General features: G+C 42.8%; 1 protein-coding gene across 5 annotated transcripts in view; it reads left to right on the forward strand.

Annotated features, from left to right (window-relative positions):
• The window catches only part of ppfibp1b (PPFIA binding protein 1b), a 290,693-nt gene that overhangs the window by 184,589 nt on the left and 79,928 nt on the right, over positions 1-26,176 (forward strand). For all 5 annotated transcript variants that reach the window (XM_059978579.1, XM_059978581.1, XM_059978578.1 and 2 more), the window contains 4 exons: positions 2,500-2,561; positions 3,267-3,354; positions 8,119-8,255; positions 12,232-12,356. In XM_059978579.1, coding sequence (XP_059834562.1) covers positions 2,500-2,561; positions 3,267-3,354; positions 8,119-8,255; positions 12,232-12,356 — 412 coding nt within the window. The remainder of the gene's footprint in view (positions 1-2,499; positions 2,562-3,266; positions 3,355-8,118; positions 8,256-12,231; positions 12,357-26,176) is intronic.

Consider the following 26,176-nt stretch of genomic DNA (forward strand, 5'->3'; position numbering starts at 1 on the left):
GTGATGTTGAGACTCTATAAGGCACTCGTGAGACCACACTTGGAATACTGTGTGCAGTTTTGGGCTCCTTATGTTAGAAAAGATATACTGACATTGGAGACAGTTCAGAGAAGATTCATAAGAATGATTTCAGGAATGAAAGAGTTACCATATGAGGAACGTCTGGTAGCTCTTGGGCTGTATTCCCTCGAGTTCAGGAGAATGAGGGGGGGATCTCATAGTAACATTCTGAACGTTAAAAGGCCTGAACAGATTAGATATGGCAAAGTTATTTCCCATGGTAGGGTATTCTAGGACAAGAGGGCACGAGTTCAGGATTGAAGGACGTCCCTTTAGAACGGGGATGCGAAGAAATTACTTTAGTCAAAGGATGGTAAATCTGTGGAATTTGTTTCCACGAGTGGCTGTGGAGGCCAAATTGTTGTGTGTGTATAAGGCAGAGGTAGATAGGTTCTTGATTAGCCAGGGTATCAAAGGGTACGGGGTGAAAGCAGGGGAGTGGGGATGACTGAATGACGGAGCAGACTCAGTGGGCCGAGTGGCCTACTTATCGGTCTCTCCCCCCACCCCCCCCCCCATATCTTATAGTTTTATAGGCTAATCTCTTCTGCCTAACCAACATCCATAAATCCTTCTACTTTCAGCACCTTTCTAAATGCCCCTTAAAAGTCTCTGTTGTACCTGCTTCTTTCATTACTCCAAGTAATGATTCCAGGCACCTACCACTCTGTGTTAAATGAATAAATAACAGCAAACTTGTCTCTCAAATCTCCTTTGAAATTATGCCCTCTCATCTTAAAAGAGTGCCTTCTGGTATGCATTTCAGCATATTGAGGATTCTTATTTCCTGTAATAGTACATTCAGCACAGTGCACGCTCTTCAGCCCATAGTGTGGGTCAACCTTTTAACCTACTCCAAGATCAATCTAGTTCTCATGTAACTCTTATCCTGACCCTTAATCCCGGTATTGTTTCATTTGAAGCATTTTGCATTGCTTCTTTCTCCTCTAGTTTTTTTTTTATTTAAACTGATATTCCACTTGTAGGATTGGCAGTAAATGCTACCCAGGTCCTGAAAATAAATGGAAAATCTATTTTCTGCATGTGCAGTTTTCCTCTCTCCCACTTTTAAATATAGATTGCGAGTCAGCCAAATGTGCTGCCTTTTTTTTTGAATTAGTGCAGGAAATCTTTCAAAATCTAAACCAACAAAATCTTGAAATCATCCAAGAGTTGTCTTTAACTATGGAACTTGTTTTGTGTTACCTAGCTTGCTTTCTCATAAACAATTTAGTTTTGGCAACTCTTCGTTCCAACTGTGTTTTAGATAGTGTGGGCTATTTGTTATCAGACATAGTAACGTGTCCTTGTTTTTTTGTAATATTTACTCCAAGCCTATATTTTTCTACCATTTTACCTCATGAATTTTGTATTTCACTCCTAATTCAGTTGCATTTTTACCATTTGGATAAATTGTTGAAAATCCTCTTTTAATCTTTGTCATACTAGCACCCCTAAAATAAATTCTCATTCTTAATATATTTTTATGTAATTATTAAAATACTTGATTTCATTTAGTCTTCATCAGTATTTTAAATTTTGGTTTGCATAGACCTTGCTGCATTCATTTTTGACTCGAAATACAAGTCATTTGCAAATTATTCAAAGATTGCCAGCTGCTGATTAATCATTATGTTCTGCTTTTTCTCTGCTTTAACAAGATCTCCTCAATCTAAGTTTGTCCATTCCTGCTCATTTATTTTCACGTTCATTTCCTCTCCATACAGTGACCTGAGTGATGCTGTGGTTAGCAATCCTTAATTGTCATCTTTTCAGCTGCACGTACTCCTTAGGTTTCCACAGAGATTTAGCTAATATAGCTAAAGAGGGTGAAAAGCTGAAACTTTGAGTGTGGAATGCACTGCCAATGCAAGTGGTGGAGTCGGGTTCGATTTTAAGAAAAATTTGGATGGTACATAGATGAGAGGGGTATGGAGGGCTATGGTCCAGGTGTAGGTTGATAGGAATAGGCAGAATAACAGTTTTACATAGACCAGATGGGCCAAAGAGCCTGTTTCTGTGCTGCGGTGTTCTGTGACTCTATGACTAGTAACATTGAAAGTTGAAAATAGTTCAGATTAAAACTGAAGCTGCTCTTTTGAAGAATACATTCAATACATCTGTAAGTGTATACTTGGAGTTCTGGTTCTCATCAACTGGGAATGCATCTGCATCAGCTTGTGAGCAGCTATTTACTGCATGTAATCTAACACGTCTCGATTTGTTTAATGCTTTTAATTTGCTTGAGTTATAGTATTACATGGCTCTATTTTCATTAAAGCAGCATGCAACCAAACTGCCTTTTACCTTTTGTAGAATGTGCCTAATTTATGGTTAGTGTTCTCTTAAAGCGGAGACAATACCTGGCATGGATTTGGAATCCTTTGCAGTATGCAGATATACAGATTTCATGGTGCATTCTCTTTCTGGTATTTTCAGATCTTGAGGTCCATAAAATGAAAAAGGCTGTTGAATCTTTGATGGCAGCAAATGAGGAGAAGGTAAGTTTTCTAATTATCTAAAGATTATTTGATTCATTCAGGAAATATAGTCTACATCTTTAAGAATTGATTCCCTTCCCTGTTTGCTGTCAGAGACAGTTATTTTCTTGAGCCAGTGAGGCTCCTTTGGTGTCTATAAGGTATTTGGCTCATTGAGTTCGCTCCACCATTGCATTAAGGCTGATTTATAATCACTCTCAACCACACTCTCCTCCTGCCTTCTCCCCGTAATCTTTGACATACTGACTAATCAAGAACCTATAAGCTTCCACTTTTAAGTACACACTATGACATGGCCACCACAGCCATCTGGCAGTGAGTTTCACAAATTCACCCTCCGGTTAAAGAAATTCCTCCTCATCTGTTTTAAATTGATGTTCCTCTCTTGAAGCTCTGTCTTCTGATCTCCATCTCCCCACTATCAGAAATTCCTCACCATGATTGTTCGATAAGTAGGGTGAACTGTGAATACTGATAATTGAAGGTTTGTGACTGATTGTGAAACCCAGTAGACTAAGGGTCATGGATTCAAATCCCATAATGGAGCACATGGGAAAAATCAAGAATTCTATATATAGTCATGATCTCGTCAGGTAAAATCTTCCAATATCTGTCTAAACGATGTGGGGTAAAAACTGTTTCTGGCATGTTTGAATGTTACTCTGTTTTGCATGTAGGTCAATTGCTCAAGATATTCTTTTTCAGGATCGGAAGATTGAAGAGTTGCGACAATCTCTGAACAGATACAAGAAAGTGCAAGATATGGTGATGTCTGTGACACATAGTAAGAAAGGTGCGCTGGTTTTATCATCAGTAATGGTTCAATGATTGATGCCCTGGCCATCTTTCATGCACCAGAAGCATCAGAGTTGAATGGCCTAATCTGCTTCTATGTGTTCTGGTAATACCCAAGGGCTAGAAGTTTTTTTTATTGAGATACAACACAAAATAGGCTCTTCCAGCCTTTCCAGCAGCGCCCTTCAGTAATCCACCGATTTAACTGTAGCCGAAACACAGAACAATTTGCAACGACCAGTTAACCTACCAATCAGTACATCCTTGGAATGTGGGAGGAAGCTGGAGCACCCGGAAGAAACCCTTGCAGTCATGGGAAGAGTGTGCAAATTCCTTGTTACACCTTTGTTCTGAAAAAGGCTATAGGACAATAATAACAGACCAATGACAGGGAAAGCTCCAGAAACAATCGCAGGTACAATTAGGCCATTCGGCCCATCCCGTATTTTCCACCATTCCATCATGGCTGATTTATTATCCCTACCGACCACATTCACGTGCCTTCTCCCCACAACCTTTTGACACTCAGTTGGCTTCAGATCCACAGTTCATGAAAGTAGTAACACTAGTTGATAAGGTGCTGAATAAAGCTTATGGCATGTTTACCTTTACGGGTCATGGCATAGGGTTGGGGTATTGTGTTGCAGCTTTTCAACACACAGGTTCGACTACACCTGGAGTATTGTGTACTTCTGGTTGCCCCACTGCTGGAGGGAAGTAATTATGCTGGAGAGTGTCAAAGAGATTCACCAGGATTTATGATAAATGCATCTGAGCATATTCTCTAAAACTTGGAGAGCTTTATTTGTGAGGAGAGATTTGATGGGCTGTTTATTTTCCATGTGAAAGAAGCAGTCTCTATGAAGGTATAAGAGGTGCGGATAAATACACAAAATAAGAGGCATGGTTAAGTGTGCTACCTAGCTAATCTAATCTCCAAACATCTCCCCACACCCCCATTCTCACCAATCATTTGTTGCCTTCTGTCTCCAATCTGTCTTGATGCAGGGTTTTGACCCAAAGCATCAATTCTTTCACACCCATTGGAGGAACAACACCTTGTATTCCATCTGCTTAGCCTCCAACCTGATGGCACAAACACCAATTGCTCGAACTTCTGATAATCCCCACCTCCCTTCACCATTCCCCATCTCCTATTCCCTTTCTGTTCCCCGCACCTTTTAAATCTACTCCTCATCTTTTTTCTCCAGTCCTGCTGAAGGATCTTGCTTGAAACGTTGACTCTACTTTTTTCCATAGGTGCTGCCTGACCTGTTGAGTTCCTCCAGCATTTTGTGTGTGTTGCTTTATCTTGAATATGCTCAGTGACAGGGGCTCCACTGGCCGCCAGGGAGGAGATTCCCACTTCACTGCCTTCAGGGCAAAGATTTATTTTCTCTGTCCTGAGTAGCTGGCTGGTCTTGTGTTTTTGACCACAACCAGAATTAAAATTATCCTCATATTCATCCTTCCAAACCACATAGGATCCTGCCAATCACATGGGCATATGCTCATCTCAGTGAGGTTACCTTCACTCTCCTGAGCTCTAAAGGGTTCAGGCCCAATCCACAATCTCTTCCTATGTGATACCTTCTGCCATCTAGGAATCAATATTCAATGTAAGATTTAGTAATTTTACATGTATGTCACAATATGTAACCCTGAGATTCATTTTCATGTGGGCCTTGGTGGGCATCTTTAAAAACAATAAAATCCAGATATTCAATTACCTGTTGTATATACATGCTAATCTCTAGTGATTTATATACAGTACATCAGAGTATCAGCATGTTTCAATCTCTAACCATTTTATATAAAAAAAATCTTTTCCTTTTGTTCTTCAGTGCAACACAGTACTGTTCTCAATGTTGTGCCAAACTTTTAACCTGCTCTAAAATCAATCTTAACTATTCCCTCCTACATAGCCCTCTACTTTTTCTTTCATCCATGTCCTATCTAAGTCTGTTAAATGTCCCTAATGTATCTGCTTCTACCAGCACCTCTGGCAGTGCATTCCACGCACCCACCAATCTGTGTTTGAGATAAAAACCTACATCTGATATCTCTCCTATACCTTCCTCCAATCACCTTAAAATTATGCCTCTGGAATTGGCCATTTCCACCTTGGGAAAAACGTCTGTCCATTCTATCTGTGCCTCTTATCATCTTGAGACACCTATATCAGCTACCAGATTACATTAGAATTTAACGTAATATGCGCCATCTGTGATGTCCATGCCCACCTACATGTCCCTTGTACATCAGAATGCCATTTTGTAATAGCTCATTTATTATCCCCCTCATCCCCATTCACCTGCCTTCTCTGACTAACCCTTGATGCATCTTCACATTGAGAAATGGCCTCTGTGTTTCCTTTTATGCAATATTATAAGACCATAAGATGTAGGAGCAGAATTAGGCCATTTGGCTTTGAGTGTGCTCCACCATTTCATCATGGCTGATCTAATTTTCCTCTCAGCCCCAATCTCCTGCCTTCTCCCCGTATCCCTTCATGTCCTGACCAATCAAGAATCTGTCAACCTCTGCCTTAAATATACATGCTGATTTGGCCTCCACAGCTGCCTATGGCAAAGAATTCCACAGATTTACCCCTCTGTAGCTGAAGAAAGTCCTCCTCATCTCTGTTCTAAACAATAGACAATAGGTGCAGAAGTAGACCATTCGGCCCCTCAAGTCTGCACTGCCATTCTGAGATCATGGCTGATCATTCACTATCAATACCCAGTCCCTGCCTTGTCCCCATATCCCTTGATTCCCCTATCCATCAGATATCTATCCAGCTCCTTCTTGAAAGCATCCAGAGAATTGGCCTCCACCGTCTTCCGAGGCAGTGCATTCCACACCTCCACAACTCTCTGGGAGAAGAAGCTCTTCCTCAACTCTGTTTTAAATAACTGACCTCTTATTCTCAATCCATGCCCTCTGGTACTGGACTCTCACAACATCTGGAACATATTTCCTGCCTCAATCCTATCAAATCCTTTAATTATCTTAAACGTTTCAATCAGATCCCCTCTCAATCTCCTCAATTCCAGCGTGTACAAGCCCAATCTCTCCAATCTCTCTGCGTAAGACAGCCCTGCCATCCCAGGAATCAACCTAGTGAATCTACGCTGCACTTCCTCAATTGCCAGAATGTCCTTCCTTAAACCTGGAGACCAGAACTGTACACGATATTCCAGGTGTGGTCTCACCAGGGCCCTGTACAAATGCAAAAGAACATCCTTGCTCTTGTATTCAATTCCCCTTGTAACAAAGGCCAACATTCCATTTGCTCTCTTCACTGCCTGTTGCACTTGCTCATTCACCTTCATTGACTGGTGAACTATGACTCCTAGGTCTCTTTGCATTTCTCCCTTACCTAACTCAACACCGTTCAGACAATACTCTGCCCTCTTGTTCCTGCTTCCAAAGTGGATAACTTCACATTTATTCACATTGAATGACATCTGCCAAGTATCTGCCCACTCACTCAGCCTATCCAAGTCTCCCTGGATTCTCCTAACGTCCTCTTCGCATGTCACACTGCCACCCAGTTTAGTATCGTCAGCAAATTTGCTGATATAGTTTTCAATGCCCTCATCTAAATCATTGACATAAATCGTAAAGAGCTGTGGTCCCAATACAGAGCCCTGTGGTACCCCACTAGTCACCTCCAGCCAGTCTGAGAAACACCCATTCACTGCTACCCTTTGCTTTCTATCTGCCAACCAGTTTTCTATCCATGTTGAAACCCTGCCCCCAATGCCATGAGCTCTGATTTTACTCACCAATCTCCTATGTGGCACCTTATCGAATGCCTTCTGAAAATCTAGGTACACAACATCTACTGGCTTACCCTCATCTAACATCCTTGTTACACCCTCAAAAAACTCCAACAAACTCTAAAAGGACGCCTTTATATGCTGAGCCTGTGTTCTCTGGTCTTAGGCTTTCTCACCATAGGAAACATCCCTTGCACATCCAATCTATCGCGGCCTTTCACCATTCGATAGGATTCAATGAGGTCACCCCTCATTCTTCTGAATTCTAGTGAATACAGGCCCATCAACCTCTCTTCATATGCCAAGCCATTCAATCCTGGAATCATTTTCGTAAACCTCTTTGATCCCACTCCGGTTTCAGCATATCATTTCTAAGATAAGGGACCCAAAACTGCTCTCGATACTCCTAAGTAAGGCCTTTACACCCTAAATATTGACTCTTTATTCCTAGATGTTCCCTGACCTGTTGAGTTCCTCCAGCATTTTGTGTGTTGCTCCAGATTTCCAACATCTGCAGAATCTCTCATGTTAATAGTCGAATAGAGCCTTTAAGAAGGATGGAGGAACTTGGCAGGACAGGCAGCGTCAATGGAAGGGAATAAACAGTTGGCCTTTTATTATTCATTCCTATCAGTTGAAGAGGATTAAATATGTTGCAACAGAAGCTTGGGTGTTTTAAGTTTACAGTTGCCAAGATCAGAGGCATTAGCACAATTTCATAAATCTGTGCTTGATTTTTTTTAAAGGCTGATACTTTATTAAAACCTAAATTTCTCAAATTGAATGCATTACCTCATTGCAATGTACAGTATAAGTGAGAGCAAATTAAAATTGTTAGTGAGAACAGACAATATTTCCTCCAGCAAGAAATACATCAGTAAAAATTTAATAGCTGAGCACAGACTAGATAGGAAGAAGGGCCAATGTCTGTGCCATGACTCTACAAATTATCACATTTGTCAATTGTTTTATTGAAGCAAAAGAAGATGAGGGTGACGAATGTCTGATTGGAGGTCCTGCAGGAGTTAACAGCAGTGAAATATTGGAGATGGAGCTGGCTTCTCCTACATCCTTCTCCCCTGATATAGTGACTACAACTGTGATGCCTGAACTGGTAAGTTTATGACATTCCAGTCTGAAACATGCATGAAGAATTAAATCGTGGGTTAATATTAGCATGTCTTCCAGTGAGAAGTGTTAATTGAGAAGTAGGAGGTGTTGCAGATAAATCTCAGGAGCTGCAGACAGAATAAATCAGGCCGATTCAGAGAATTGTTTGTTACATGATATCATAGAGAGCCTCTGTACCCAAAAGTGGTGCTTAGGGGCTCTGCTTAGCTCTTAGACACCCTCCATTATATAGACACAACATACGTGACTAAAAGCACTTAACAAGCGCATTTCTTGACTTTGAACTTGGGACTAGATTTCAACAAACAACATGACGTTGAATTTAGGACTAGATTTTCAACAAACAAGAGCATTACGTAAATACAGTGCCATAACATCTTCCTTGCAAGGACTTTTAGCTAAATTCTAAGACTTGCAAGGACTTTTAGCTGAATGTTAAGAGCATTTACAAGCGATTAGGTTAACTCCTACATATCCAAATGTCTTAAATTCTTCCACAGGAGGCTAGATCTTTATCTGCTGTTGGAACTCCAAGTAAATGGGTTAAACAACTCTTCAGGATAATTAAGAGGCATAGATTGACTGAACAGCAGAGACCTTTTTCCAGGGTGGGGATGGCTAATACAAGTAGCGTAATTTTAAGGTGATTGAAAGAATGTTAAGAGGGAATGTCAGAGGTAATTTTTCTTTTACGAAGTGTTAGGTGCATTGAACGTCATACTAGAAGTAGTGGTAGATCAGATACATTAGGGACATTTAAGAAACTGAGTTGGTAGGCACATGGAAGATAGAGAAATGGCAGGATATGTGGGAGGAAAGGGTTAGATTGATTTCTGGAGTACATTAAAGGGCCGGTACAACATTGTGGGCTGATGGACCTGTACTGTTCTATGATTTATGTAACAATAAACTCTATGGGTGCTCCTTCTCAATGGCAATCTATACTTGGTGGCCACTTTCATTAGGTACACCTGCTTGTTAATGTGACTATCTAAATAGCCAATCATATGGCAACAACCCAATGCATAAAAGGATACTAATAAGGTCAAGAGGTTTAATTGTTATTCAGACCAAACATCAGAAGGGGGAAGAGATGTGATTTAAGTGACTTTGACCATGGAATAATTGTTGAGGCCAGATGGGGTGTTTGAGTATCTCAAACTGCTTATCTCCTGGGTTTTTCACACCCAGCAGTCTCTAGAGTTGACAATGATGTGAAAAACAAAACAACAGCCAGTGAGCAGCAGTTCTGTGGGTTAAAATGCTGAATGTTCAGGCTGGTTCAAGCTGATAGGAAGGTGACAGTAACCCAATGATCATATGTTGCAACAGTGGTATGCTTCTCTGAACACACAACACTAACAATTGAAGTGGATGGACTAAAGCAGCAGGAGACCATGAACATGCACTCCCTGGTCACTTTGTCAGGTACCAAAGGTAGCTAATATATTAGCCACTGAGTGTGTCTGTGAATCAAAACCACTAAAACTCAGGGCATAAAATTCCACAAATGGCAGACATACTGCTATTTTTCCTACATGATGACGATCAGTACATTTCAAAAGTACTTGACTATAAAAATGTGGTTGCTCTGCTCATTGGACACATCAATCTAAAATTTGATCATGCAGAAAGTTTTGTAAATTTAAAAGTTTCAGAATAACAGAAATGAGTGTTACTATAATGATAAATAATCATATAATCTGGTCAGAAAAGGTCATGCTTTGTTAAATTTGCATTGGCAATGATTATAAGGGTTGATTGAAAGCCTGAGATTCATTCCTGTCTCAAACATTTGTACACATTCCTCAAAGTAATTCCCCACAGCAAATAGATGGTCTTAGTTCTTGCTGTAGTACCTATGGGTACACTGAGCCATCTATAATGTAGCTACAGCTATTGAGTGATGGAGGGATATGGATTATGAGACTTGGCATATATGTTGGCACAGACATGGCCTGGAGGGTGTGTTTTTGATCTGTACTGTCATCATAGAATACTGCAGCACAGAAGAAGGCACTTCGGCCCACTCCATGCCAAACTATTCTGCCTAGTTCCTTCGACCTGCACCCTGACCACAGCCTTTCGTGCCCCTCCCATCCCTGTACCAATCCAAATTTCTCGCATTAGGGTTCGGGTTACCTAAATTAAAACCCTAATTAAGTATTGCATTTGAACCCACATCACCACTTCCACTAGCAGCTCATTCCACACTATTTCTATCATATGAGTGAAGACATTTCCCCTCGTGTTCCCTTTAAACGTTTCCCATGACCTCTAGTTAGTCTTGCCCAACCCCAGTGTAAAAAGCCAGCTTACATTTACCCTATTTATACCCTTCATACATTTTGTGTACATCTATCAAATCTCCTCATTCTCCTATGCTATAATAGGTTAGGAATAATGTCCTAACCTATTTAACCTGTAACTCAGATCGTCAAGACTAGCAAAATCCTTGTAACAACAACACACACAAAATGCTGGTAGAACACAGCAGGCTAGGCAGCATCTATAGGGAGAAGCGATGTGGACGTTTCGGGCCGAGACACTTCGTCAGGACTAACCGAAAGGAAAGATAGTAAGAGATTTGAAAGTAGAGGGGGGGAGGGGGAAATGCAAAATGATAGGAGTAGACCGGAGGGGGTGGGATGAAGCTAAGAGCTGGAACGGTGATTGGCGAAAGTGATATAGAGCTGGAGAAGGGAAAGGATCATGGGACGGGAGGCCTCAGGAGAAAGAAAGGTGGGGGAGGAGCACCAGAGGGAGATGGAGAACAGGCAAACAACTAAATATGTCAGGGATGGGGTAAGAAGGGGAGGAGGGGCATTAATGGAAGTTAGAGAAGTCAATGTTCATGCTATCAGGTTGGAGGCTACCCAGCTGGTATATAAGGTGTTGTTCCTCCAACCTGAGTTTGGATTCATTTTGACAGTAGAGGAGTACTCGTTCCCGCCATCCCTTCCCACCGATCTCCCTCCTGGCACTTATCCTTGTAAACGGAACAAGTGCTACACCTGCCCTTACACTTCTTCCCTCACCACCATTCAGGGCCCCAGACAGTCCTTACAGGTGAGGCGACACTTCACCTGTGAGTCGGCTGGTGTGGTATACTGCGTCCGGTGCTCCTGGTGTGGCCTTTTATATATTGGTGAGACCCGACGCAGACTGGGAGACCGTTTCGCTGAACACCTACGCTCAGTCCGCCAGAAAAAGCAGGATCTCCCAGTGGCCTCACATTTTAATTCCACGTCCCATTCCCATTCTGATATGTCTATCCATGGCCTCCTCTATTGTCAAAATGAATCCAAACTCAGGTTGGATTCTGCAGCTCTGTATCACTTTCGCCAATCACCTTTCCAGCTTCATTCCCCCCCCCCCCCCCCCTCCGGTCTACTCCTATCATTTTGCATTTCCCCCTCCCCCCTCTACTTTCAAATCTCTTACTATCTTTCCTTTCGATTAGTCCTGACGAAGGGTCTCGGCCCGAAACGTCCACATCGCTTCTCTCTATAGATGCTGTGTTCTACCAGCATTTTGTGTGTGTTGTTGTTTGAATTTCCAGCATCTGCAGATTTCCTCGTGTTTGTTCTTTAAATCCTTGTAAATTTTCTCTGCACTCTTTCAACCTTGTTTACATCTTTCCTGTAGGTAGGTGACCAAAACTGCACACAATGGTCCATTGTTGTCCTCACTAACATCTTGTACAACCTCAGCATAACATTCAAACTCCTATACACAATGCATTGATTTTCAAAGGCCAATGTGCCAGAAGTTTTCTTTACAACCCTGTCTACCTGTTCTGTGTCTTCCAAATTCAGTTTTGTACATTGTCATTATTTATGTCTACAACGGAAATTCAAAGAATTATTACATTCTAATTGTTATGGGGAATTGGCCAGAGAGAGCTAACAGAATATATTGGATGGAAAGTGAATGATAATTGAATAATTGTATTTTAGGAACCAGTGCAAATCCACACCAGTGTTCTGCAGGTGCCAATACCAATGGTATCATCTACTCCCAAGAGCTGTGCTGAGCATGTTGATAAGAAGGAACCTGAAGCAGAAACAAGACCTGACATTTGGTAAGAGTATTTTCATTTGATAATCTGATGAGATGGCACAATGAAACAGCAAAGTGTAGTGGTTGGCTTCCTGTAAATGATGTGTTTGAGTACCAAATAAGCTATGACCAAAGTCGTCAGGTGGTTCATGAAGTCATCTGCAATGTTCAAAAGCTAATTTGAGAGAGTAACACATTTGTGGGTAATCTATTAATTGTAACATTAATAGGGTTAATTGCTTGTTGTGAAATGGGCTTTATGGTGGATACATCCCCAGCATCAGATGGGATTAAATTCAGGCTCCTACAGGGGCAAGGCAAGAGGATGCTGGGATTCTGAAAGAAGTGTTTGTATCTCTACTGGACAAATGATGTACACAATAATAGTGGCTAATGGAACAGAGAACATGGAAAACCTACAGCACAACACAGGCCCTTCAGCCCACAAAGTTGTGCTGAACATGTCCCTACCTTTAGAAATTATTCGGCTTACCAATAGCCCTCTTTTTCTAAGCTCAATGTACCGATCCAAAAGTCACTTAAAAGACCCTATTGTATCTGCCTCCACCACCGTTGCCAGCCCTCCTGGCTCTCCTAATTTCCTCAAGCTCCTTCCTGTTAGCCTTATCTTCTAGATCTCTAACATTACCTAGCTCTCTGAACCTTCTGTAAGCTTTTCTTTTCTTTTTGACTAGATTTATTACAGCCTTTGTTCACCATGGTTCCTGTACCCTACCAGAACTTCCCTGCCTCATTGGAACATACCTATGCAGAACGCCACACAAATATCCCTTGAAAATTTGCCACATTTCTTCTGTACTTTTCCCTGAGAACATCTTTTTCCAATTTAAGCTTCCAATTTCCTGCCTGACAGCCTCATAATTCCCCTTACTCCAATTAAACGCTTTCCTAACTTGTCTGTTTCTATCTCTCTCCAATGCTTTTGTAAAAGAGATAGAATTATGATCACTATCTCCAAAATGCTCTCCCAATGAGAGATCTGACACCTGAATAGATTCATTTCCTAATACCAGATCGAGTACAGCTGCTCCTCTTGTACGCTTATCTACATATAAGCATATTATCTCAAGAAACCTTCTTGAACACACCTAACAAACTCCACCCCATCTAAACCCCTTGCTCTAGAGAGATGCCAGTCGATATTTGGGAAATTAAAACACGACAACTCTGTTGTTACTACACCTTTCCAAGATCTTTGATATTCCTGTTACTATTGGGCAACCTATATATAAAAAAAAACACCCAGTAAAGTTATTGACCCCTTCCTGTTCCTGATCTCCACCCACAGAGATTCCGTAAACAATCTGCGTCCCTGACACTATCTCTGATCAACATTGCCACGCCCCCACCTCTTTTGCCTCCCTCCCTGTCCTTTCTGAAACATCTAAAACCTGGCACTTGAAGTAACCATTCCTGTCCCTCAGCCATCCAAGTCTCCATAATGGCCACCACATCATAGCTCCAAGTACTGATCCACGATCATCCGCTTTGTTCACAGTACTCCTTGTGTTAAAATAGACACATCTCAAACCTACAGTCTGTGCGCATCCCTTCTCTATCACCTGTCTATCCTCCCTCACACAGTCTCCTAGCTTTTTCTATTTGTGAGCCAGCCACCTCTTCCCCAGTCTCTTCAGTTTGGTTCCCACCCCCCAACAATTCTAATTTAAACTCTCCCCAGTAGCCTTAGCAAACCTTCCCGCCAGGATATTGGTCCCCCTCCCCCTGGTTTTCAAGTGCAAACCATCCTTTTTGTACAGCTCAGACCTGCCCCAAAAGAAGTCCCAATGATCCAGAAATCTGAATCCCTGCACCAATCCCTCAGCCAAGCATTAATCCTCCACCTCATCCTATTCCTATACTCACTGTCACGTGGCACAGGCAGTAATCCCAAGATGATTATTTGGTCCTGCTTCTCAATTTCCTTCCTAACTGCGTGTAGTCTTTTTTTCCGGGACCTCTTCCCTTTTTGTACCTATGTCATTGGTACCAATATGTACCACAACCTCTGGCTGTTCTCCCTCCCACTGCAGGATATCTTGGACACAACCTGAAACATCCCAGACCCTGGCACCTGGGAGGCAAACTACCATCAGAGTTTCTTTCCTGCATCCACAGAATTGCCTGTCTGACCCCCTGAACTTACCGAGTCCCCTATCACTACTGCCTTCCTCTTTCTTTCCCTACCCTTCTGAGCCACAGGGCCAGACTCTGCCAGAGTCATGGTGACTGTGGCTTCCCCCAGGTAACCCAACAACAGTACTCAAACAGGAGTACTTATTGTCAAGGGGTACAGCCACAGGGGTACTCTCTAGTACCTGAGTCTTCTCCTTCCCCTTCCTGACTGACCCACTTGCCTGTCTCCTGTGGCCCCGGTGTGACCACCTGCCTATAAGCTCTCCTCTATCACCTCCTCGCTCTCCCTGACCAGGCGAAGGTTATCAAGCTGCATCTCCAGTTCCCTAATTCAGTCCCTCAGGAGTTGCAGCTCGACACACCGGGTGCAGATATGGCCATCCAGGAGGCTGGGAGACTCCAACATACACAGACACACCTACATACGCACACACAGAAAACTGACCTCACACGCATACTTCCTCCTTTCCACAAATAACCTTGCCTAAACCAACCTTGCCTTGTCCCATTACTGCCTAAGCCCATTGAGCCGAAGCCCTATCACTCTGCCTCCTTCTCACTCTGCTACCTGCTCCAATGCTGTCTGCTGTATATCGCAATCTCCTTTTTAAACCTTTCGTGCTCTACTGGCTGACGTCACGCGCTTGCGCAGTCTTGCCTCTCTTTTGCCCTGAGTAGTAAAAACTGCCTTCGCTACTGAAATCAACCGTTCACTCTTCTTGCTCCGAATGTGCTAACTTTTTCCATGAGACCAAAAGATGCAAGAGCAGAATTAGGCCATTTGGCCTATTCAGTCTGCTCCACCATTTCATCATGGCTGATCTAATTTTCTTCCCGGGTCCAATCTTCTGCCTTCTCCACGTCCCCTCATGCCCTGACCAATCAAAAATCTATCAATCTGTGCCTCCACTACTGCCTGTGGCAAACAATTCCACAGATTCATCACTCTCTGGCTAAAGAAATTTCTCCATCTCTGTTCCAAAGAGACGCCCCTCTATTCTGAAAATGTCTCTTCTGGACTTGGACACTCCCACCATAGGAAACATTCTCCCCACATCCACTCTATCAAGGCTTTTCACCATTCAATGAGGTCAGTGCTCATTCTTCTGAATTCTAGTGAATACAGACCCAGAGCCATCAAACACTCTTCATATGACAAGCCATTGAATCCTGGAATCATTTTCATGAACCTCCTTTGAACCTTCTCCAGTTTCAGTACATCCTTTCTAAGATGTGAGGCACAAAACTGCTCAATATTCCAAGTGATTCCTTAACAGTGCTTTATAAAGTCCCAACATTACAACCTTGCTTTTATATTCCAGTCCTTTTGAAATGACTGCCAACATTGCATTGGCCTTCCTCACTTCAGATTCAACTTGCAAATGAACCTTTAGGGACTTCTAAGTCCTTTTACTTTAGTTTTTTACTATTTTCTATTTAGAAAATAGTCAACCCTTCCATTTCCTCCACCAAATTGCATAACTTACACTTCCTGACACTGTCTATATTCCATCTGCCATTTCCTTGTGCATTCTCCTAATCAGTTTAAGTGCTCCTGTAGCCTCTCAACTTCCTCAAAACTACTTGAACCTCACTTATCTTCATACTGTCTGCAAACTTTGTAACAAAGCCATTAATTCCATTATCTTGCATCTGGAACTATCGCCATACTGCTAGTATCCATAATGAATACTGATGCAAAATACTTAATGACTTTTTAGTTGTCTTCTGTTGTTTTTTAAGCTTCCTAATCCTCTAACTTCCCACTAATTTTTGCTTTGTTTTATGCCCTCTTTGGCTTTTATGTTGGCTTTGACTTGTTAGCCACATTTGTGTCATCTTTTCTTTAGATACAACTTCCTCTTTGGCTTGTATATAGCCTGTGCCTTCTGAATTGCTTTCAGAAATTCCAGCCATTACTACTCTGCTGTCATCCCCGTCAGTGTTCTTTCCCAATCACTTCTGTAATTCCCTTCACTACACTGTAATATTGATATAAGATAATAAGCCTGATAACTTTAGACCTATATGCCTAACATCAGTGATGAGGAAGATCCTTGAAAGAATATTCCAAGAAAGAATCATTTTGCTCATTTGGGAAGGCAGGGTCTAATCAGAGATGGCAATTTGGTTTGAATTCAGTTGGATTGAATTCTTTGAAGATGTAAGAAAATACATTGATAAGGACAGACCAACAGATCTGATTTACAAGGACTTCAGTAATACCTTTAACAAGTTCATACTTAGGAAACTGGTTCCCAAAATTGGTGCCTTTAGCAGGCAAGGCAAGTTAGAGGGTTAGAGTTGTGGTTAGGGTTAAGGCAGGATGGAGGTGGTAAAAAAAAGGTTCTTGTATGGACTTGTACCTCAAAATTAATAGTCAGCATCATACCTCCGAAAGTAGAATAGTTCTTTCTACTTTGGTTAACCATGCAAAAACTATTTCAGACCCATAAAAGGGTGAAAAACCAGAAAACCAACAAGGAGGAGCCTGTTGTTATTACCTGCCTTCCCTAAACTTCCACGGTTTCTGGAAGGATCACCAGGATCCTGAAGAAATACCAGATTAATACTATCCACAAACCTTTGTGAAAGCTCAAGTCACAGCTTATGTGGGTCGGAGGTGACCTGGGACTCAGGTCGGCTGGCGATTACAGGATTCTCTGTGAATGCAGAGCAGTGTCTATCAGTCAGATGGATGCACAGTGGAAACTCACATCAGGAGCACAGGAGGTGTATCCGTTTGGGTTAACTGAAGAAATGAACGGTAGCAGAACATCGCATTTGCATTGGGGAAAGGATTGACAACAACAGCACAAACCTACTGTGCAACACCAATGGCTTTTGGGACCGCCTAGTAAAGGAACCCATCGAAATAAATTTAGAGGAAAAGAATTTTAACAAAGCTGAAGTAAGAACTAGAATTCTGTTGCAATACAAGGTGCTAGAGCAGAACCTAATTGGTTAGTCTTCATCCAATCAGATAAGACAGAATGCAGGTGTATAAATACCACTGGACTAGACAGGTCTAGGCATCATTCATGAAGACAGCAAGTTTGGCATCGAAACATCGGTTATAATCAATACCTGTACCTGGCTTGAAGCCTAAAAGAGTTTATTCATCATATACGGCGGGGACGCACTAGATCCTTTTTCGAGGTTCATCAGATTGATTCTGAAAATTAGGGGGGTTCGGCAATGACTTATTTAGAACTATGCTCACTGGAGTTCTGAAAAATGAGATGGTATCTTAAAAACACTAAAATTAAGAAAGGGATAGATAAGTTTGAAGCAGTTAAGACTAGAACTTGGGGGACATATCCTCAAGGTTCTGGGGGTTATATCTAGGATAGAGGTGAGGAAGACTGCTCTTCCCAGGATGTAGCGAATCTGGAATTCTCTGCCCAGGGCAATACAGGCCCTTCGGCTCACAAAGCTGTGCCAAACATGTCCTTACCTTAGAACTACCTAGGCTTACCCATAACCCTCTATTTTTCTAAGCTCCCTGTACCTATCCAGGAGTCCCTTAAAAGACCCTATAGACAGACAGACAAACATACTTTATTGATCTCGAGGGAAACTGGGTTTCATTATAGTTGCACCAACCAAGAATAGTGTAAAAATATAGCAATATAAACCATAAATAATTAAATAATAAGTTAATCATGCCAAGTGGAAATAAGTCTAGCACCAGCCTATTGGCTCAGGGTGTCTGACACTCCGAGGGAGGATTTGTAAAGTTTGATGGCCACAGGCAGGTATGACTTCCTATGACGCTCGGTGTTGCATCTCGGTGGAATGAGTCTCTCTGGCTGAATGTACTCCTGTACCTAACCAGTACATTCTGAAGTGGATGGGAGACATTGTCCAAGATGGCATGCAACTTTGACAGCATCCTCTTTTCAGACACCACCGTCAGAGAGTCCAGTTCCACCCCCACAACATCACTGGCCTTACGATAGACAATAGGTGCAGAAGTAGACCATTCGGCCCCTCGAGTCTGCACCGCCATTCTGAGATCATGGCTGATCATTCACTATCAATACCCAGTCCCTGCCTTGTCCCCATATCCCTTGATTCCCCTATCCATCAGATATCTATCTAGCTCCTTCTTGAAAGCATCCAGAGAATTGGCCTCCACCATCTTCCGAGGCAGTGTATTCCACACCTCCACAGCTCTCTGGGAGAAGAAGTTCTTCCTCAACTCTGTTTTAAATAACTGACCTCTTATTCTCAATCCTATCAAATCCTTTAATTGTCTTAAACATTTCAATCAGATCCCCTCTCAATCTCCTCAATTCCAGTGTGTACAAGCCCAATCTCTCCAATCTCTCTGCGTAAGACAGCTCTGCCATCCCAGGAATCAACCTAGTGAATCTACGCTGCACTTCCTCAATCGCCAGAATGTCCTTCCTCAAACCTGGAGACCAAAACTGTACACAATATTCCAGGTGTGGTCTCACCAGGGCCCTGTACAAATGCAAAAGGACATCCTTGCTCTTGTACTCAATTCCCCTTGTAATAAAGGCCAACATTCCATTTGCCCTCTTAACTGCCTGTTGCACTTGCTCATTCACCTTCATTGACTGATGAACTATGACTCCTAGGTCTCTTTGCATTTCTCCCTTACCTAACTCTACACCGTTCAGACAATACTCTGCCCTCTTGTTCCTGCTTCCAAAGTGGATAACTTCACATTTATTCACATTGAATGACATCTGCCAAGTATCTGCCCACTCACCCAGCCTATCCAAGTCTCCCTGTATTCTCCTAACGTCCTCTTCGCATGTCACACTGCCACTCAGTTTAGTATCGTCAGCAAACTTGCTGATATAGTTTTCAATGCCCTCATCTAAATCATTGACATAAATCGTAAAGAGCTGTGGTCCCAATACAGAGCCCTGTGGTACCCCACTAGTCAGCTCCAGCCAGTCCGAGAAACACCCATTCACTGCTACCCTTTGCTTTCTATCTGCCAACCAGTTTTCTATCCATGTTGAAACCCTGCCCCCAATACCATGAGCTCTGATTTTACTCACCAATCTCCTATGTGGCACCTTATCGAATGCCTTCTGAAAATCTAGGTACACAACATCCACTGGTTTACCCTCGTCTAACATCCTTGTTACACCTTCAAAAAACTCCAACAGATTAGTCAAGCATGATTTGCCCTTGGTAAATCCATGCTGGCTCGGCCTAATCCTATTTCTGCCATCAAGATGTGCCACTATTTCGTCCTTAATAATGGACTCAAGCATCTTCCCCACGACTGACGTTAGGCTAACAGGGCGATAGTTCTCTGTTTTCTCCTTCCCTCCCTTCTTGAAAAGTGGGATAACATTAGCCACTCTCCAATCTTCAGGAACTGATCCTGAATCTAAGGAACATTGGAAAATGATTACCAATGCATTCGCAATTTCCTGAGCCACCTCTTTTAGAACCCTCGGATGCAGACCATCTGGACCCGGGGATTTATTAGCCTTCAGTCCTACCAGTCTACTCATCACAGTTTCTTTCCTAATGTCAATCTGTCTCAATTCCTCTGATATCTTATGACCCTGGCCCATCCATACATCTGGGAGATTGCTTGTGTCCTCCCTGGTGAAGACAGATCTAAAGTATGCATTAAATGTTGTTGCCATTTCCCTGTTTCCCATAACAATTTCTCCCAATTCATTCTTCAAGGGGCCAACATTGTTCTTAACTATCTTCTTTCTCTTCACATAGCTAAAAAAGCTTTTGCTATCCCCTTTTATATTCCTGGCTAGACTGAGCTCATACCTGATTTTTTCTCTCCGTATTGCTTTTTTAGTTAAGATCTGCTGTTCCTTAAAACTTTCCCAATCATCTGTATTCCCACTTATCCTAGCCTTGTCATACTTCTTTTTCTTTTATGCTATACAATCTCTGACTTCCTTTGTTAGCCACTGTGGCCCCTTCCCCCTCTTTGAATCCTTCCTTCTCATTGGAATGAACTGCTTTTGCATCTTTTGTATTATCCCCAAGAATAACTGCCACTGCTGATCCACTGTCTTTCCTGCCAGGGCATCCACCCATTTAACTTTGGCCAGCTCTTCCCTCTTGGCTCCGTAGTCTCCTTTATTTAATTGCAACACTGACACCTCTGATCTGCCCTTATCCCTCTTAGATTGTAGATAAAAACTTATCATGTTATGATCACTACTTCCTAATGGCTCCTTTACTTCAAGATCACTTATCAATTCCTGTTCATTACACATCACCAAGTCCAAACTAGCCTCGTTCCTGGTTGGCTCAAGCACAAGCTGTTCCAAAAATACATCCCTTAGACCAGGGGTCAGCAACCTTTACCACTGAAAGAGCCACTTGGACCCGTTTCCCACAGAAAAGAAAACACTGGGAGCCGCAAAACCCGTTTGACATTTAAAATGAAATAACACTGCATACAACGTTTTTTTTGCCTTTATGCTATGTATAAACAAACTATAATGTGTTGCATTTATGAAATTGATGAACTCCTGCAGAGAAAACGAAATTACATTTCTGCATGCAACAAAAACATTTTGAACTCCGAAAAAAAGACGTTGGGTTGAAAGTTACTTTTAAGTAAAATATTCAATGTCTATTTGAGTCCTTCTTGTATTTATGAAAAACGCCGAACTTAAATTTTCCGCCAGCAGCAAACCAAAAATAACGTCAGCCAGCTGTCATCCTGAAAAATGAAAGGACTATTTCACTGAACAATGAAAAAATATGAATATAAGTAAAATAATAGGCAATTAAAATATTTATCATACTTGGTTAATGGGATTTCTGCTCCTGGACCTCAGCGCACAGCGTCTGCACATCAGGGCTGTATGATGTCACCTTCATCTTTACACAGGATCGCAAGCTGTCATCTGTGAGGTTTTCAATATCACTCCATTTGTGTTTCTGAGCAAGAACGGCCTTCTGACGGGCAACATCTTCAAGGTCTGCTGTCAAGCGTCTAAACTTGGACACCCATATGTCTTTGTCGGCTATGTCGGCCAGTTCCATCTCAAGATCAGGTTGACTCACACCTGCCAATGCAGTCGTATTCAGTAGGGAAGGATCGATGCTTAAGGGAGTGACCGGGAAGGATAATGTGTTTTTTTCCTCTCTGAACTCACAGAAGCGTTTCCCAAACGATGTTTGCATTGCGATGATTGCAGAATGTAAATACTCCGAAATTATCATGTCGTGACCTTGTTTGAACTCTCTCAAATTGGGGAAGTGAGACAAAGTGCCTTTCTGTAAATCTCTGGCAAGCACTGTCAACTTGCGCTCGAATGCCAAAACATCCTCCAACATGTGCAGGGCTGTACGTCCTTTCCCCTGAAGAGCTGTGTTCAGCGTGTTCAGGTGCGCTGTCATGTCTACCATGAAGTGTAGCTTTTCCAGCCACTCTGGCTGTTCCAGCTCAGGAAAGGTGAGCCCTTTGCTGCCCAGGAAAGTTTTCACTTCTTCCAGACACGCGACAAAGCGTTTCAGCACCTTCCGTCTGGACAGCCAGCGATAAAAACACGTTGTAGCGGTGTCAGTAAACTGCAGTCAAAGATAGCTTTATTCGAACTAAACAGCCTTGCTTTTAAGCCTCCCTCAACCCAGCCCCCATGGACGCAGATGCTGCAAAAGACGCGTACTCACAAACCCCCGTAGGCTATCTCCCTTAGCCGGAATGCTGGCTAATTGTGAGCCGTTTCGGATGTGGCAGGAAATGTGTCGCTACACTTAGGTTGTACAAGATCACCATAATTACATTTCAAAAGCTAACAAACTAACATAAAATACATTTTAATTAAATACTGACCAATTATTTCCCAAAGCCACAGGGAGCCGCAGCACAGAGGTGAAAGAGCCACAAATGGCTCGGGAGCCGCAGGTTGCCGACCCCCGCCTTAGACACTCCACAAACTCCCTATCCTGGGGTCCAGCACCTACCTGATTCTCCCAGTTCACCTGCATGTTGAAATCTCCCATAACGACTGCATTACCTTTAGCACATGCCAATGTTAACTCCCTAATCAACTTGTACCCAATATCCACGCTACTGTTTGGGGGCCTGTACACAACACCCATTAGGGTCTTTTTACCCTTACTGTTCCTCAGCTCAATCCACACAGACTCTACTTCCCCTGTTCCCAAGCCACCTCTTGCTAAGGACTGAATCTCATTCCTCACCAACAGGGCCACCCCACCCCCTCTTCCCATATTTCTATCTCTACGATAGCACGTATACCCTGGTACACTCAATTCCCAGGTCTGATCCCCTTGCAGCCATGTCTCCGTTATCCCAACAATATCATAGTTCCCAATTTTCATCTGAGCTTCAAGCTCATCTGTCTTATTTCTGACACTACGTGCATTCAAGTATAGAATTCTTAGCCCATTCCTCCTCTCTTTGCTTAAAACACTGTCTATTGTACCTAACCCAGCTCCTTGAACTTCCATCGGGCTAATTGCACCTTGAATTTTGATGACCTTCTCTAGATCACCCAAACCTTCTACACATTTAACCCCATGCTCCTTCTGACCAACCCTCTGTACATGTAGCTTTTCCAACACATGCTCTGTCTCACCTTTCTCCTTTACACAATTAATATTTGGGAAACGTGTATTCCCCACCTGTCCTTTATCCTTCATCATATCATCTTCTCTCGTAATCTGGATCCCTGCCCCCTGCACATCTAGTTTAAACCCCCCCGAACAGCACTGGCAAACATTCCTGCAAGAATGTTAGTACCCCTCCAGTTCAGATGTAGACCGTCCCTTCGAAACCGATCCCAATGTCCCTGGAACAAAGACCAATTACCCAAAAACCTGAACCCTTCCTTCCTGCACCATGCTTTCAGCCTCGTATTAATGTGCATAATCATTCTATTCTTCGCCTCACTCGCACGTGGCACAGGTAGCAATCCCGAGATTGTCACCCTGGAGGTCCTGCCTTTCAGCTTCCCTCCTAACTCCCTGAACTCTCTAAGCAGGACCCCCTCACTCACCTTACCTACATTGTTGGCCCCTACATGAACCATCTGGGTTCATGCCCTCGTTCTCAAGAATAGCCTGCACCTGATCTGAGATGTCCCGGACCCTGGTACCAGGGAGGCAACATACCATCCGAGACTCCCGATCTGCCCCACAAAATCTATCTGCCCCCCTGACTATAGAATCCCCTAGAACTATCGCTCTCTTCTCTTCCCTCCTCCCCTTTCTAGTTGATGGTTCAACCTCTGTGCCAGAGGCAGGACCACTACAACTCATTCCTGATAGGTCATCCCCATCAACAGTATCCAGTACGGTATACTTATTGTTAATGAGAATGGCCGCAGGGGTGCTCTGCTCTCTCTGCCTGCTCCCCCTGCCTCTCTGGAACGTCACCCATCTGTCTACTTCTTGGATTTTTGGTGTGACTACCTCCTGATAACTCCTATCTATATCTGCCTCTGCCTCCCGAATGAGCCATAGTTCATCCAGCTCCTGCTCCAACTCCCTAACTCGGGCTGATAGGAGCTGCAGCTGGACGCACCTTTTGCAGGTGTGGTCATCAGGGACAACCGTGTTGACCCTGACTTCCCACATACTGCATACAGAGCACACCACTGCTCTGACTGTCTCCCCCATACCTGAACTGGATTAATAGAATAAGTCTAAAAGGCACCTAGCAACCTTACCTTCTTCCCCTCAGCGAGCAATCACACAGGCTTACCGAAGTCCCCTTACGCCGAAGCCCACTTAGCCAAAGCCCAGGACTCTGCTTCCACGGACTCCGCTGCCCGCTTACGAATGAGTTTGTTAATTCTGTTGGTGTCTGCTATCCTCAGCCTGCTGCCCCAGCACACAACAGCAAACATGATAGCACTGGCCACCACAGCCTCGTAGAATATCCTCAGCATTGTCCGGCAGATGTTAAAGGACCTCAGTCTCCTCAGGAAGTAAAGACGGCTCTGACCCTTCTTGTAGACAGCCTCAGTGTTCTTTGACCAGTCCAGTTTATTGTCAATTCGTGTCCCCAGGTATTTGTAATCCTCCACCATGTCCACACTGACCCCTAGGATGGAAACAGGGGTCACCGGTGCCTTTTTGCTTCCGCCGGCAGCCCATTCCACACACTCACCACTCTCTGCATAAAAAGCAACACAACTACTACTTACCCCGACATCTCCTCTGTTCCTACTTGTCAAATTGAATAGTAGACTCAGATTTTTGCATAGTTGGGGAATTCAAATCAGCCGTGATCTGAATGAGTGTCAGAGTAGGCCTGATGGGCCAGATGACCTACTCCAGCTCTTGTTTTGGTTTATTATTTTCATAATAAAGGAAGAAAAAGAAGATAGTAAATTTGTTTGCACTATTAGGGATAAACTGAGAGCAAGAGATGGAGAAATTCTTAAATGCATTTATTTTAATCCTAGGGCATTGTAAGAAAGGTAGATGAGCTTAGAGCATGGATTGATACCTGGAAATATGATGTTGTAGCTATTAGTGAAACATGGTTGCAGGAGGGGTGTGATTGGCAACTAATTATTTCTGGATTTTGTTGCTTCAGATGTGCTAGAATCGGAGGGGCAAGAGGGGGAGGTATTGCAATGCTTGTCAGAAAATATTACAGCAGTGCTTTGGCAGGATAGATTAGAGGGCTCATCTAGGGAGACTCTTTGGGTGGAATTGAGGAATGGGAAAAGTGTAGTAACACTTATAGGGGTGTATTATAGACCACCTAATGGGGACTGAGAATTGGTGGAGCAAATTTGTAAGGAGATAGCAGATATTTGTAGTAGGCACAAGGTTGTGATTGGGTGATTTTAATTTTCCACACATAGACTGGGAAGCCCATTCTGTAAAAGGGCTGGATGGTTCGGTGCTTGTAAAATGTGTTCAGGATAGTTTTTTTGCAGCAATACATAGAGGTACCAACTGGAGAAGGGGCAATGTTGGATCTCCTGTTAGGGAATGAGATAGGTCAGGTGACAGAGGAATGTGTTGGGGAGCACTTCGGGTCCAGTGATCACAATGCCATTAGTTTCAATATAATTATGGAGAAGGATAGGTCTGGACCCAGGGTTGAGATTTTTGATTGGAGAAAGGCTAACTGAGGAGATGCAAAAGGATTTAGACGGAGTGGATTGGGACAATTTGTTTTATGGGAAGGATGTAATAGAGAAATGGAGGTCATTTAAAGGTGAAATTTGGAAACTTGGTTAGGAAAAAGAGAGATCTACAATAAATATAGGCAGCATGGAGTAAATGAGGTGCTCGAGAAATATAAAGAATGTAAGAACAATCTTAAGAAAGAAATTAGAAAAGCTAAAAGAAGATACGAGGTTGCTTTGGCAAGTAAAGTAAAAATAAATCCAAAGGGTTTCTACAGTTAGATTAATAGCAAAAGGATAGTAAGGGATAAAATTGGTCCCATAGAGAATCAGAGTGGACAGCTATGTGTGGAACTGAAAGAGATGGGGGAGATTTTGAACAATTTCTTTTCTTCAGTATTCACTAAGGAGAAGGATATTGAATTGTGTAAGATGAGGAAAACAAGTAGGGTAGTTATGGAAACTATTACGATTAAAGAAGAGGAAGTACTGGTGCTTTTAAAGAATATAGAAGTGGATAAGTCTCAGATTCCTGACAGGATATTCCCTAGGACGTTGAGGGAGGTTAGTGTAGAAATAGCAGGGGCTCTGACAG

Source organism: Hypanus sabinus, chromosome 8 (genome assembly GCF_030144855.1).
Source record: "Hypanus sabinus isolate sHypSab1 chromosome 8, sHypSab1.hap1, whole genome shotgun sequence".
NCBI classification, from domain to species: domain Eukaryota; kingdom Metazoa; phylum Chordata; class Chondrichthyes; order Myliobatiformes; family Dasyatidae; genus Hypanus; species Hypanus sabinus.